The sequence below is a fragment of the Saccopteryx bilineata genome, chromosome 6 (assembly GCF_036850765.1).
Source record: "Saccopteryx bilineata isolate mSacBil1 chromosome 6, mSacBil1_pri_phased_curated, whole genome shotgun sequence".
NCBI lineage: Eukaryota > Metazoa > Chordata > Mammalia > Chiroptera > Emballonuridae > Saccopteryx > Saccopteryx bilineata.
This window is the reverse complement of record NC_089495.1, coordinates 185,721,886-185,734,550: the sequence shown is the minus strand read 5'-3', so window position 1 is coordinate 185,734,550 and position 12,665 is coordinate 185,721,886. Positions and strand designations below refer to the sequence as shown.

Below are 12,665 nucleotides of genomic sequence, written 5' to 3'. Positions count from 1 at the left end.
AAAAAACAAAACAAAGCAGTGATGAGATGGCGAGAAGACAAAGGAAGAAAGGAGGCTGCCTTTTAGGGATGCTGATGGTGGGTGTCACTTGAGGAGGTGATATGTGATTGGAAACTTGCTTCAAACAATCTGGGGGAAGAGGTGTTAGGCTGAGGCATTGACATGTGCAAAGGCCCTGAGGCAGGAAACAGCTTGCTCTGATAGTGGGGGAGAGAGAGAGAGAGAGCAGGAACCCCGGGTGCAGCCTGGGCAGGGAGGGACCGTGGAAACGGCAGACATCTGCGAGCAAGCTGGGGTTGTACTCCGAGTGCTCTGGAGGCCCCTGGAGCGTGTTAAGCAGGGCCGGGCCGCATCACCAGCTCGCAGTGCCTAACAGAGGGAGTCGTGTTTACCTCTATGGTTTTTATTTTCTTTCTCTGAAGACACTTCACTTCCTTTCCTTAGAATCATAATCCCCTTGGTTGACTTTAATAACTGGCAAGAACATTTTTCAGGCTGTTTAATTTTATTAAAAGATTCAAATTTGATGATAAATGGTGGCATGGTTGCCTCAAGCCTCAGACACAAGACTTGCTCAACCGTGGACACGTTATCGCCACCCACCCTTCTCCCCACCAGGGACCCCCCCCCCCCGCCACCCCGATGCCGCCTGAGACTGTAAATAATTACTTCTTGTGCTTTAGTAAATATGCCAGGAACATTCGTCGCTCTCTGAGACCTACAGACAATATTAACTTGTTTTTTTTATTTTTTTTAAAGAAGAATGGTTAGATAAGTTAGAGCAATTTCAGTGGACTGATTGAACCCCACACAATCTAACGGAAGGACAAGGGCTTCCTTCTGAAAGCATCATTAGCCTCACAGACAATTGTTGTTCGAGATCTGTGACAAGAGCCAGAGATAGGAATCGGGCGGAGGAAGGAGGAGGCGCTCCATCCGCACCGAGTCCCGGAAACCCTTGAGCCCACCAGGATGCCAGTTAATTTCACAATGTACAGACGCGGCCCTGGGAACACAGGCAGGGACCTGGAGAGGCACAGCCTGTCCCCACCTCGGTGACAGCCTCCTCTGAGCGGAGGGGGGACATGGTGGTGAGCGGGCTGCCTCTCCTCCCACCGTCCCCATGTAGTCCTGTGACCCTGACCTCTCCCCTAGCATGGTCCCAAACACACATCCAGGGCATTTTTCTCCCTGTCAGTCAAACACAGGGAATCTTGAGAACAGAGGACATGTGTGCAGGGCTAATTACAGAGCACGTTGGTAGCCGCTATCATTAGTACTAATTACTTTCCAAAGGCTGGAAATGCTGCTCTCCTCCAAAGACCTGCTCCCGGCAGCCAGCCCAGCACAGGGTGTTGGTGGGGGCGAGGGTGGCCACACTTCCAGGCTCAGATGGAACATATTTGCATGCCAGCCCGAAGGGCTGGATTTACCCACACGCAGCGTGGACAGCTTGAGGCCCGGCTTGCAGACGCACAGGCTGCTGTACGCAGATATGCCAGCAGTCAGAACTCAAGGAAGCTCAGTTTTCCCCGAAGAGACAAACCCTCTGCCAGAGAGCTGAGAACTGAAAGCCCCGAGCGGCATCTTTAATTCATGTCTCTGGCGTGAGTGCGTTCCTCAATTCGAATTAATGATCTTCCAGCAGCCTCGCCTGCACGAGCAGACCAGCAGCAGCAGCGGCAGTGTCCCCATGCAGAACCTCACCCCCGCCGCACAGAATCCCAGGGGTGCAGGGAGGCGAGGGGGGTGCCTCTGTGGTCCGATCCCTGGTGCCGGTCCTCGAGCTGCCCACAAAAATGGGGAGCAAGTGTTCAAAACTCAAAGCGACCGACAGAGCCACAACGCCTAGCTCGTGGTCAGCACTCCGTGACTGGCCATGGTGTAGCCTCTACAAGGTCCGGTGGACCTCAGGGGCTGAGCTGGCAGTGGCAGGGCCCCTAGCAGTCTGTGACAGAGTACAGGGAGAGAACCGGACCTCCTCACAGAGAGGTGCCGGCTGGAGTGCCCCGGGTCAGACAGTGCCCCAATTTCACAGCCACCAGAGGAAAGCCAGCCCAAGAACTAGGCCCAGAAAGGGCAGAGGGGCCACTCGAGGACACCGCCCCCCGCTGTTGAGGAGCTTCTGCAGCGGAGGCCTGTGCTGGGGGGGCCTGGAGAAGTCCCGGGCCACCTCCTCACAAAGCACCAGGGGTGCTTGGTAAGACGTGGGCCGTTTCTCAGGGGTGTCCGGACTCGACCCGTCGGTGGGCCTTTGTCCGATGAAGAGCAGGCTTCGCCCGAGGGGGTCTCGCTCCATCTTGAAGAGCTCGTACTCCACATGGGGGAGCCGGATGCCCAGAGGCAGGCACCCGTTGGTGGCCGTGACATCCCGCTCGGTTCCCAGGGACCAGGCCCCCGGGCCCCCACAGCTGCTCGGCTCGGAGAAGTTGAGCATGGCCGTGGTGACCTGGTCCATGGGGGTCACACGAGCCCTCGTGACCTGGAACACTAACTCGGTGCCGCCGAGGACCTTGGCGGACCGCGTGCCCCTGGAGTAGCGGCCGGCCGCGTAGATGGTGAAGGTGGGCTGCCGGCAGGCGGGGTCCGAGAAGTGGTGGTAGTACCCTTCCCAGGAGCGGTTGTGCCCGTGGAAGGTGAAGAGCCTGGTGAGGAAGAGCACGGCCGGGCGCACCTCGCAGCCCGGGCTGACCCACCGGCCGTCCAGGTGCAGGGGCAGGGCCGCCTGGGCGGGCAGTACGGGCGGATGGTGCTCATCGGAGCGGGCGATGAGGCCGCAGGCCGGGCAGGGGCGAGCATGGTGCTGGAAAGGGCGAGAGAAGGCAGTGACTGTCCGGGTGGAGAGGTCAGAGAGCAGACAGGGGTAGGGTGTGTGTGGGGGCCTGCCCAGTGGTCACCTGTCACTCTCCTCCCTCCCTGCCTCTGACCTGAGGGCTGCTTTGCTTTTTTTGGATCTCAATGAGCTCCTCCCTCCTCTGGGCCTTTGTACCTGCTGTCCCCTCGACCTGGAATCCCCCCAGAATGTAGCCTGGTTGGCTCCTACTCATCCTCTAGGGCAGGGGTCCCCAAACTTTTTACACAGGGGGCCAGTTCACTGTCCCTCAGACCATTGGAGGGCCAGACTATAAAAAAACTATGAACAAATCCCTCTGCACACTGCACATATCTTATTTTAAAGTAAAAAAAACAAAACGGGAACAAATACAATATTTAAAATAAAGAACAAGTAAATTTAAATCAACCAACTGGCCAGTATTTCAATGGGAACTATGCTCCTCTCACTGACCACCAATGAAAGAGGTGCCCCTTCCGGAAGTGCGGCAGGGGCCGGATAAATGGCCTCAGGGGGCCGCATGTGGCCCACGGGCCATAGTTTGGGGACCCCTGCTCTAGGGCCTGGCTCAAAGAGCAGCCTTAGTGCGCCTTTCCTGACCACACCATAGCGGGCCATCCCGGGTCCTCTCTAGAGCTCAGAGGTGTCATTCCCTATTTCTCCTTCTTTCCACCCTCCCTTTCATTAGATCCTAAGTGCCAGAAAGCCGGGACTGTCTCTCTGTGGCCGCTCTGTCCCCAGGGCCTGGCACAGTGCCTGGTTCACAGCAGGAACAAATTTACTGAACGAAGGAATGAATGCATGAATAAATGAATGAGAAACGGAATGGGGGTGCCTTATGTCCTGGGATTTGACAGAAGTTTTCTCACACCCAGCCTGCTTGGTCCTGAAGTTCGGCCGTTAAGGTTTATTGTCACCTCTTCAGAGACTCCCTCTACCCCCTCATGCTTTTAGGTGCTTCTTAAGGGCCAGGTACTGTGCGAAGCGTGTCACATGTTTGAGTGGCAGACGCTGAAACCCCGTGGGCCAGGTGAGTGTCCGAGGGCGGGGCAGAGATGACTGGAACCCCTGCATGTCAGACCCCTCTCCCTCTCCATGCAGAGATAGTCCCGGCTTTCTGGCACTTAGGATCTAATGAAAGGGAGGGTGGAAAGAAGGAGAAATAGGGAAGGACACCTCTGAGCTCTAGAGAGGACCCGGGATGGCCCGCTATGGTGTGGTCAGGAAAGGCGCACTAAGGCTGCTCTTTGAGCCAGGCCCTAGAGGAGGAGGAGGAGCCAACCAGGCTACATTCTGGGGGGATTCCAGGTAGAGGGGACAGCAGGCTTCACACCCCTCCCCCATGGAGTCTGCGTCTCCACTACCAGGTGGAGAAGAGAGACTTTGTTTCTTCAGGAGTCATCTGGGAAGGTGAGCATCCTTCCTCCCACTCACTTCCTTGGAAAGTGAACTTGGCACCAAAGATGAGAATACCCACACCGTGGAGCCCGTCGCTTAGAGCCTGTCCCAAGGAGAGGACCGAGACCCTGCGCAGAGATAGGACAGAGACGTCCACCGCGGTGTCATTTATGACAGGGACAACAGGCCGCCCCCGAGGCGGCAGGCACAGCCACCGCCCTCCACCGCCCGGGCTGCGAGCGAATCTGTTTCCTCTTGCGTTGGCCTTATTTACAGTTGCCCCTGCCTTGCAAAGTCTCATGAGCTGGGTTTACAGTAAAACACGTCAACAGGAACCAGATGCTAAACCAAATTGTGTGGGAGTTGTCAGTCTGCATTTTGGAGTGAAAAAGCTCCATCGAGGCCAAAAAGGAACCAGATACAGACATCTTCTTGGTGTTTTTTTGTAGAGGGATGCTGCCCACAGTTTAGTCCCGAGCATCATTCTGAAAGGTGCATCTCCTGGGAGCAGTCACTTGTCAGAGTAAGGCTGGCAGGGGGACGAGCAAACATCTGCTTTAGCAGGGTGGGCAAGGGGAAGGACTGCTTGGGGGCCCAGCTGGGAAATCAGCTCCTATTTTTTTTTCCCTTGCAAAAACAAAAGATTTCCACAGATTGCTCCCGGGTGACTTTCATGCCAAAGAAGTGGCATTTGGGAGTTCTACTTTAGAAAGAAAATACTGGATGATAGAGAACCTTTTCTTTTTTCTTTTTCTTTTTCAGATGGCCACAGTGCAAGCTTATTATTTATTTCTAAGAAGGAACCAAAACTTGTCTTGATTTCCGTAATGTAGAGATGTATATTGGTTTTGATTTGGGGGATTTTGACCCAGAGTACTTGAAGGCACTTTGAATTACTAGCAAATGGTGGCAGAAATGTTTGTGATGGGAAGAAGCCAGCAAGCTGGGTAGGGAGCAGGAGGGAAGGTAATTGGAGTTCTGGCTGGCAAGAGCCTGTGCTAACTTAAGGCACTTTAAGTCACATCTCGACTGCTGTCACACTGATGTGGTTCATCAAAATAATTCCAGGGCTGCCCTTCTCCCCAGAACAGAGCTCTCTTCTGTGGACAGCACATTGGGGATGCTGGTTGGTAATTTGGGGCAAGCATTCTTCTGCAGACAGAAACCGAGAACCTAGAAAGCTTATAAGGGGAGAGAAGGGGGAGAAGAGGCATGCTCTTCCCTGATGCTTCTGAAGGGAGTGAAGGGAGGGACCCGTCTCTATCAAAAACCTTCTAGGCGCCATTCTGCAAAGGTCCGGAGTTGCATGTGTTAATAAACCAGGCCCCCAACCAGCAGAATGCGCGCTTGTGCAGGAGCCAGACTCTTCCTGGTTTAAGCCTGTTCAAGTTATTTCTCAAACAGCACATACAGTTTCTAATTAACCCCCAGAGGTGACACCAGGCTTAGACGATTTTGGTTGAGTGCTGGCTGATTGATTAGGATTCTATGTCCAGGCAATGAATTTGGGGATCAAATTGGTTTTAAATTAACTTCTAAAAATGCTCATGTTTACCATCTGGTTTGGGTCGGCAGCAAGGCTTGGGCCCAGAGAGCCTAAGGGAACAACTGATTCGTTCCTTGGGGGTTTATGGGCAGCAGTTCCTTCTTTGAAATTATCTTCTCCCCCCCCCCCCACTCAGAGAGGGGACATTTAATTTAATGTCCATACATCTGGCGCTGCTGGTCTGTGCATACGCCCCTGTGTGTTCTGCTTCTTAATCACATTGCAGGTGGCATTGGCCACATGGCTGGTCAGGTGGCAGAGGGGCAGGAGCCCACTGCCCAGAGCTCGGCCTGGGAAGACATGAAGTGTCATCCTCTGAGCCAGGGGGTGTCTGTCTTCTCTGCATCCTGAGTTTCCCCCCTAATGAGTTAGTGGACTATGGTAACCACCCCATCAGAGCCTTCTTGTAAGTAGGAGTCAAGTCAGACTGGTCTAGATCATCCGCTGCTGAAAAGGAAATACTTTTGAAGTCACAAAAATAACTCAGTCTGATTTTCTGATTATGGGACTGTCTTGTGCTTCTTCTCTGTTCCCCGTTCCTGCCTTAGGAGGAGAGGGGTGGGCTCCTCCCCGGTTCCCTACCTGGGGGTGCTTTGACAAGCGGCTACTCCCAGGGATAAGATGTTGCCATGTCTTATTTAGTTCCTTGTACATACTAAGCACTCAGTTCATGCTGAATAATGTGACAGTTGCCTAAGGGCTCAAAGTGCACTTGACAGGGACACCAGAACTCATCCATCCTTCCATCCATTCATTCTCATTTTCAAAGAATATTCCTTGGATGCCAAGTATGGACTTTCTTAACCTGGAACCCTAAGCTTGACTTCCTTTTTACTAACATTTAACTAATAAAAGTTAATGTTTCTTCTCATTGTGAACAACAAACCCCTGTAGCTTTCAGAACCTCTGACTTTATTGCCTACCTCATTTTAACAGTGTTGCAGATACTGGACAGTTTGTTTACACTTAGCATTACTTTGAAAGGAAGGGAAAAGGAAGAATTCATGTGCACAGTATGTGTCACAGATCAGTGCTTTAAGACTTGAGTACCTAGTTTAATTAATAGCATTGGTTTCTATTTAAATCCGATGTATTTTATTTATGCTTTTACAAACATTTTTTCCGCAGAGAAGTCTCTGCCAGTTGCACCGGAGAGGTGACAAGGCCCCACTCAGTGCTAGCCAGGCTCTCTGCTCTGCGTTGGGGCATATTATACAAACGAAATTCGGTGCTTTTCTGCCAGTGTGCTCATTGGGCAAGAAGGAACGACTAGTTCTGCCTCAAATTGGGACAGAAAGTTTGTGATGACTTAATTTAAAATCTAGGTTAACTGGCTTCTGTGATACTCACTTTAGAGTCCCCAGGGTGCATCTCCAAGGGAGGGCGGCTGTGAAGGGAGCTGCCCTCTCCTCCTGCCCAGAGGGCAGTCCATGGACTACCTGGGAGCCTGTGGAAATGCACGATCCCAGGCCCTACCACAGACCCGCGGAACCTGGCTCTGCATCCTGCCAGCCGATGCCCAGGTGGTGGGATGGCATCCTGGGAGCAGACAGCGTGTGAGCAGTGCCGCTCTACCTGACATTATTAGTGTGAAGGGGAGCTTAGTGCCTCTGGGCACAGGCCAGCAATGAGGTGTGTGCCCCACCTGGAGCTTTGGAGGGGGCACTTCTGAGGGCTGTGTGGCCACCCAGCAGGACCCTAGAGGAGGGCTGCCGTCTCCCTGGTTTGGTCATCCACATTTATTGGCCCTGACCGTGCACCAGACCCTGGGCTAGGTGTGGGGACACAGAAGAGCAGGGCAGCACCCTGGAGGGTCTAGTCCTGGAGGAAGAAGAAGGCAGTAAACAAGGAAACAAACAAGGCAGGGCTGCTGAGTGTGCAGTGTGGGGGACAAGCCTGCCTAGGTCCCCATGCCCAGCAGGGGCAGAAAGGGACCCTCTAGGGCCTGTGAGGAGGACATCAGGAGGATCAGATGAAGGAAGGCTGAATAATGGCTCCTTCTGGAAAAAGCCAGCTCTGTAAAGACCAGAGAAAAGATGGCTCAAGCAGAGGGAAGAGCATGTGAAAATGTCCTGCGGCCAGCAAAGCAAGGTGGGGAGCAGATCAGATAGGACATGCTGGGCCAATGCTCACAGCTTGCCCTCCCAGGGCCCCACACTCACCAGAGCACTCTGCAGTGGGTGCTGGTAGCCAGTGGGCCGGTAGTGCCGCCTCTCTGCCCGGTCAGTGTGGATGTCCCCCAGGTACAGCTCCTCCACCAGCCAGGGCCTGGCCTGGGGCTGCAGCTGCAGGTGGCGCTGCATGCGGACCAGGCTGAGCTCGTGCATGGTGAAACCCAGGGCCACTGTGCAGTCCTGCTCGGCCCGGGCACTCAGCAGCTCATACAGTGCCCCGGGCACCCAGGCCCTAGCAGGGGGCAGTTGCTGGGCACAGTCCTGGCCCGCCCGGGTCCGGTTAAGGCGCCTAGCGATGTCGAGCAGGGCAAGGCGACTGTGAAAGACAATGCCCACCTTGTGCAGCTGGTAGTCGGCCTCGGTGGCACCCTGGGTGACCCAGGAGGCTCGGCGCAGGCGGACCTTGCCCTTAATGACCAGGGAGTGGGCAGGCTCCTGGCAGAGGGAGTCCCTGTAGTAGAACTGGTGGGCTCGGAAGAGGCGGCTGGGGAAGAAGGTGTAGGAACGGGTGAGGAACTCAGGCCCTGGGCGCACCTCGCAGCTGTTGGGTGGGAGAGACGGGGTGGGCAGAGCAGTGAGAACCTGCATGGGAGCCTCTGTCTCTGTAGGTGGGCCCCCACCCATCACGGCCCCCATTGCGGACCTCAACTCAGGGCTATGAGTGACCACAGTGAGCCCCACTCTGGGGGCTGGGGGCTTGGGGTTTCCATTCAATGCCTTGTGGCCTCAACAGAAGCCCTCTATTCCTTCTTCCATTCAATCCTAGTTGCCTTCTTCAGTTAACAGCCTCCCTGTGGCCTTCGTGGGTCCCTGTGGGACCCATGGGTGCCATGGAAGCGCACAGGCTTTGCAGCTGAAGGACCTGAGTTTGAGCCTCCTCCTATCCCTCACCGGAAATGTGAGCCTGGATAATGGCCCAGCTCCTTCCCCTGTGAAGTGGAGGTATCAGACCCACAGCCATGGTCTCCAGGACGTGTCCAGCAAGTGGTGGCTTCTAGGATAGACAGGCTCCCTTGCACCACCTGGAGTCCCCTGGACAGACAGGCCAGAGACAGTGTCCTGCCCATTCTCTCGGCCTTGGACTCCTGGCGCCTGGCCCAGAGTCCAGGATATAAGACCCTCCCTAGGTCCTGGCTGATACACCATGGATGACCACGGATGGTAGTCGCTCACATTCCGTCTCTCTCGTGAGGTTGATTCCCTGACCCAGTTTCACCTATGTCTGTGACAGACAGTCTTGTGGATCTAAACCGGAGGTCAGCAAACTTTGTAAAGGGTCAGACCATAAATATTTTTACTTTGGGAGGAGCAGGTGGTCTCTGGTTGTGGAACTAACGTAGCCAGAGGCCTATGTAAATGGAGACATAGCTGTGTGCCAATAAAACTTTATTTACAAAACCAGACGTAGGCTGGCCCTGGCCCCAGGCCCTATTCTGCTGGTGAAAATGAGTACAGGGTGGGCGTGGGCACTAAGAAACGCTAAACTCAAGACCCACATCACACCTGGGCAGAGAGGCTCAGACTGTCCCACCAAGGGCTCCGTTTGGGACCAGAGTAGGCTGGAACCCCTTTCACAACGTTCCTCTGACCAGGTGCCGCCTGCACTGTTATTTTCTCCACATTTTCCAGACCCAGGCTGCCGGAGCGGAGGAAATCCACTCTCACCCAGCACGCACGCAGCTCCGTGTTCTTTGCTTTCCGTCTTTCCGAGTGTATTAAAGAGAAAGCCTCTGTTGGAGCTAATGTGTCTTTAACGCCAACTCCCTTTCCTCCCAGAGAGAACAGACTCGGAGCCTTAGGCAGGCAACGAAACTAGTGAGAATTTAATTATATTGTTTTGTTTTCATTGACTTTCTTTTTACAGTTACCTCCCATTTATGGTGAGTGGCTCTGTGCTCCATATCCAGGGAGATATTACGCTTCCTTTAAAAATAATTATAGTACACTGTAAATGTGCTGTTTACTGTACACCAATTATATCTCAATAAAGCTGTAAGAATAAATGAATATATTTAAACGAACAAAAGCAAGTTGGTTTAAAGAAAAATCGAAAGGAAACGTCAGCGCACGCGGTGGTTAAAAACGGAGAAGGGCGGCTCACACATCCAGCGTGGCCTGGGCTCTGTCCTCACCGGTGTCTCAGACAAGGCTGGGAAGGGGGCCGTTTGCCTGCGGGGGTCACAGCAGGCCACACTGGACATCTCAGTGGGGCCCAGACTCTGAATTCTTCTCTGCACTACTCCAGGAAGCAGCAATGCCTGTCTGGAAAGCACGGAGGGGAACTTTCTAGGAAGGAGGTTCTAGAAGTTTCTAGAAGCACTGTCCCTGAATGCTGTTGTCCCAGGGAAGGAGCAGGCTTCTTCCCTTCCCAGACCCCGCCCTTCCCAAGCCCCAGTTCTGTCTCAGAGTGACCCCAGCCAGTGGTGCCTGGGTCCCACCTGGACTGTGGAGTTGGGTGGGAGCCTGGGAATGCATCCAGAGAGGCTCCACAGGGCTCCAGTTCCCCTCCCTCCACCCAGAGTGATCGCAGATGTTTGGCATCTGCTTTCTCCCTGACCTCAGAAGCTGCGTGGAGGACATGGAGAGTCCGTCCAGTTCCTGATCCCAGAATGGGGCTGACTGGAAGGGCATGGGGGGGGGGGGCGGGAAGCAATGTGCTAGGAGTGGAGGGGGCCGCTGCCTCCCTTCTTCCCATTCCCACCCCGAGAGGGGGAACTCAGCTGGCTGCTGTAGAGTGCGTGCCCCACAAACGAGGGCAGAGCACAAAGCCTATTGTCCCAGAGCAGCGACTGGACTGTCAGGCAAGCAGGACTCCTGGGCCCTCTCTAGCCCATCACTTCCTGCCTCAGGACCTTTATCCCAGCTATTCCTTCTTCCTGACTCTTCCTTCGGCTCTCTGGATGGCTGACTCCTCTTTTTCCAGCCCTCCATCGAGTGTCACCACCTCCCAGAAGCTTTCTCGCAGAAACCTTCCCAGGTCACTCACTACCACATCCTTGGTTGTCTTTCCTTCGTGGCAGAGCTTAGCACCACGCGAAGTTTGTATTCCTTGTTTCTGTGTTCACGCCCTTGGAGCTTGTCCCACTGCATTAGTTCATAGTAGGCACTCAGTAAGTGTTTGTGTAGTAGGTACTTGATGTGTTGAAAAAGTGGATTTTATCCAGGTTCTGCTTGTGGCTGGGGCACGATGCCCAGCACAGTTCCTGCCTTCCAGGCTCACTGGGTGCGGGGGGCATGGGAGCAGCAAGCAAAGCCATGTGCCTGGCGAGTGGCAGGTCTCTTGGTCACTGCACCTATTTTATACATGGAGACACTGAGGCTCATAGAGGAGAAGTCTCCCCGCTCAGGGGCCTGAGGTCAAGGTGGCTGTAGGGTCTTACCCAGTGGAGATCCATGGTCCCTCAAGCCGTGGGGGCAGCAGCGCAGTGACAGGTGCTCTGTTGGTCAGGGGCTGCTGGCAGTGAGGTTCCCAGCGCAGGCGGCTACCCCCTGCCTTCCCAGTCGCCTCTGCGAAGCAGACAGTCCCAGGGTTAGAGATCCCAGCATTCCCCAGGTACTCCGCCAGCCCTACCTGCCCTCCCACCCCAACCTCCACCTCAGCCCTTCCCAGGGCACCCAGCTCCCCCCCTCAGGCCACTCCTGGTCCCCGAGACACTGATGCGGTGCAAACCGGGGTGCCTAGAATCAGCCCCCAGCCTCATCTGGGTTGCCACATGTGACCACCCTGGAGTCCAAGCCTTCTGGAGGGAACCAAACCAGATCCCGAAGGTAATGGTGTCAAGCACGACTCCCGGCAGCCCGGACCCTGCTCACACCTGCCTGCTGTAGCCCCACACTCCCAGACAAGAGGCCCTCTCCACCCAGGGGCAGCAGGACTGCCCCCCCCAAGGTGTCCAGGTGCCCCCTGACCTCTGCTCTATGTAGCCAGCCTGTGCCTCTCTAGGCCACTCACTTCATAGCCCTTCCTGGGAGCCAGGCCCGTGTGCTGTCCATCTCTTCCTCTGTGGAAGCAGGCCAGTGCCTAGCACATAGTGAGTGCTCAGCAAGTGTGTGGTGGGTGCGGGCTGATGCACGAGGCCCGCAGTGGGGCCAGGGAGGAGCCCGGGGCCTCGAGGAGGACGGGCGTGAACAGCGGGGCCAGGGCCCCAGCCCTGCTGAGCGACCCCCAGATGTGCTCATTTTGTGGAGACAAGCCAGGCCCGGCTGTGGGACTGCTCAGTCCCTTCTAGGAGCTGCTCGGAGGCGAGAGCACCAGGGCCTTCAGCTGCTGAAGAGAGCAGCCCCGCCAGAAGCCGTCATCTCCGTTCCGAGGTCTGGCCTTGACACAGCACAGATGGCGGAGTGTGTGGGAAGCCCAGCACTGGCGAGCAGCGTCCAAGTCTTACAGCAACGGGCTGTGCTCACGGGCGGCTGGCCTCGGCCCCTGGCCCGGCTCCCGCCACGGGGCTGTCCAAGGCCCTTTTCCCACTGAGCCCGTGGCTGAAGTGGGTCAGGGGCTCCAGGGTCTGCTGGGACGTCGGCCAGCCCGGGGAGGCAGGTGCTGGTGGCCCGGGAGGCCCAGGAGGCCCAGGAAGGCTGGGGGCCGAGTGGGGAGGGAAAGAGGGACACATGCTGCCCCTCTCCCCGTCGCACGCTCACATCTTCCTGCCGGGGTCAGGAAAGGCAGCAGGGCCAGGGCAGGCCTGGGGATACCCGGGGACAACATGGCCTCTTC

General features: G+C 55.5%; 1 protein-coding gene across 3 annotated transcripts in view; it reads right to left on the bottom strand.

Annotated features, from left to right (window-relative positions):
* Positions 1–730: 730 nt before the first annotated feature.
* The window catches only part of APCDD1L (APC down-regulated 1 like), a 47,571-nt gene continuing 35,636 nt past the window's right edge, over positions 731–12,665 (bottom strand). For 2 of the 3 annotated variants that reach the window (XM_066235287.1, XM_066235289.1), the window contains 3 exons: positions 11,332–11,458; positions 7,940–8,492; positions 731–2,803 (listed from right to left, as the gene is read on the bottom strand). In XM_066235287.1, the coding sequence (XP_066091384.1) occupies positions 2,033–2,803; positions 7,940–8,492; positions 11,332–11,458 (1,451 nt within the window). In that variant the 3' untranslated portion in view covers positions 731–2,032. The remainder of the gene's footprint in view (positions 2,804–7,939; positions 8,493–11,331; positions 11,459–12,665) is intronic. The other variant, XM_066235288.1, reaches the window with a different exon arrangement.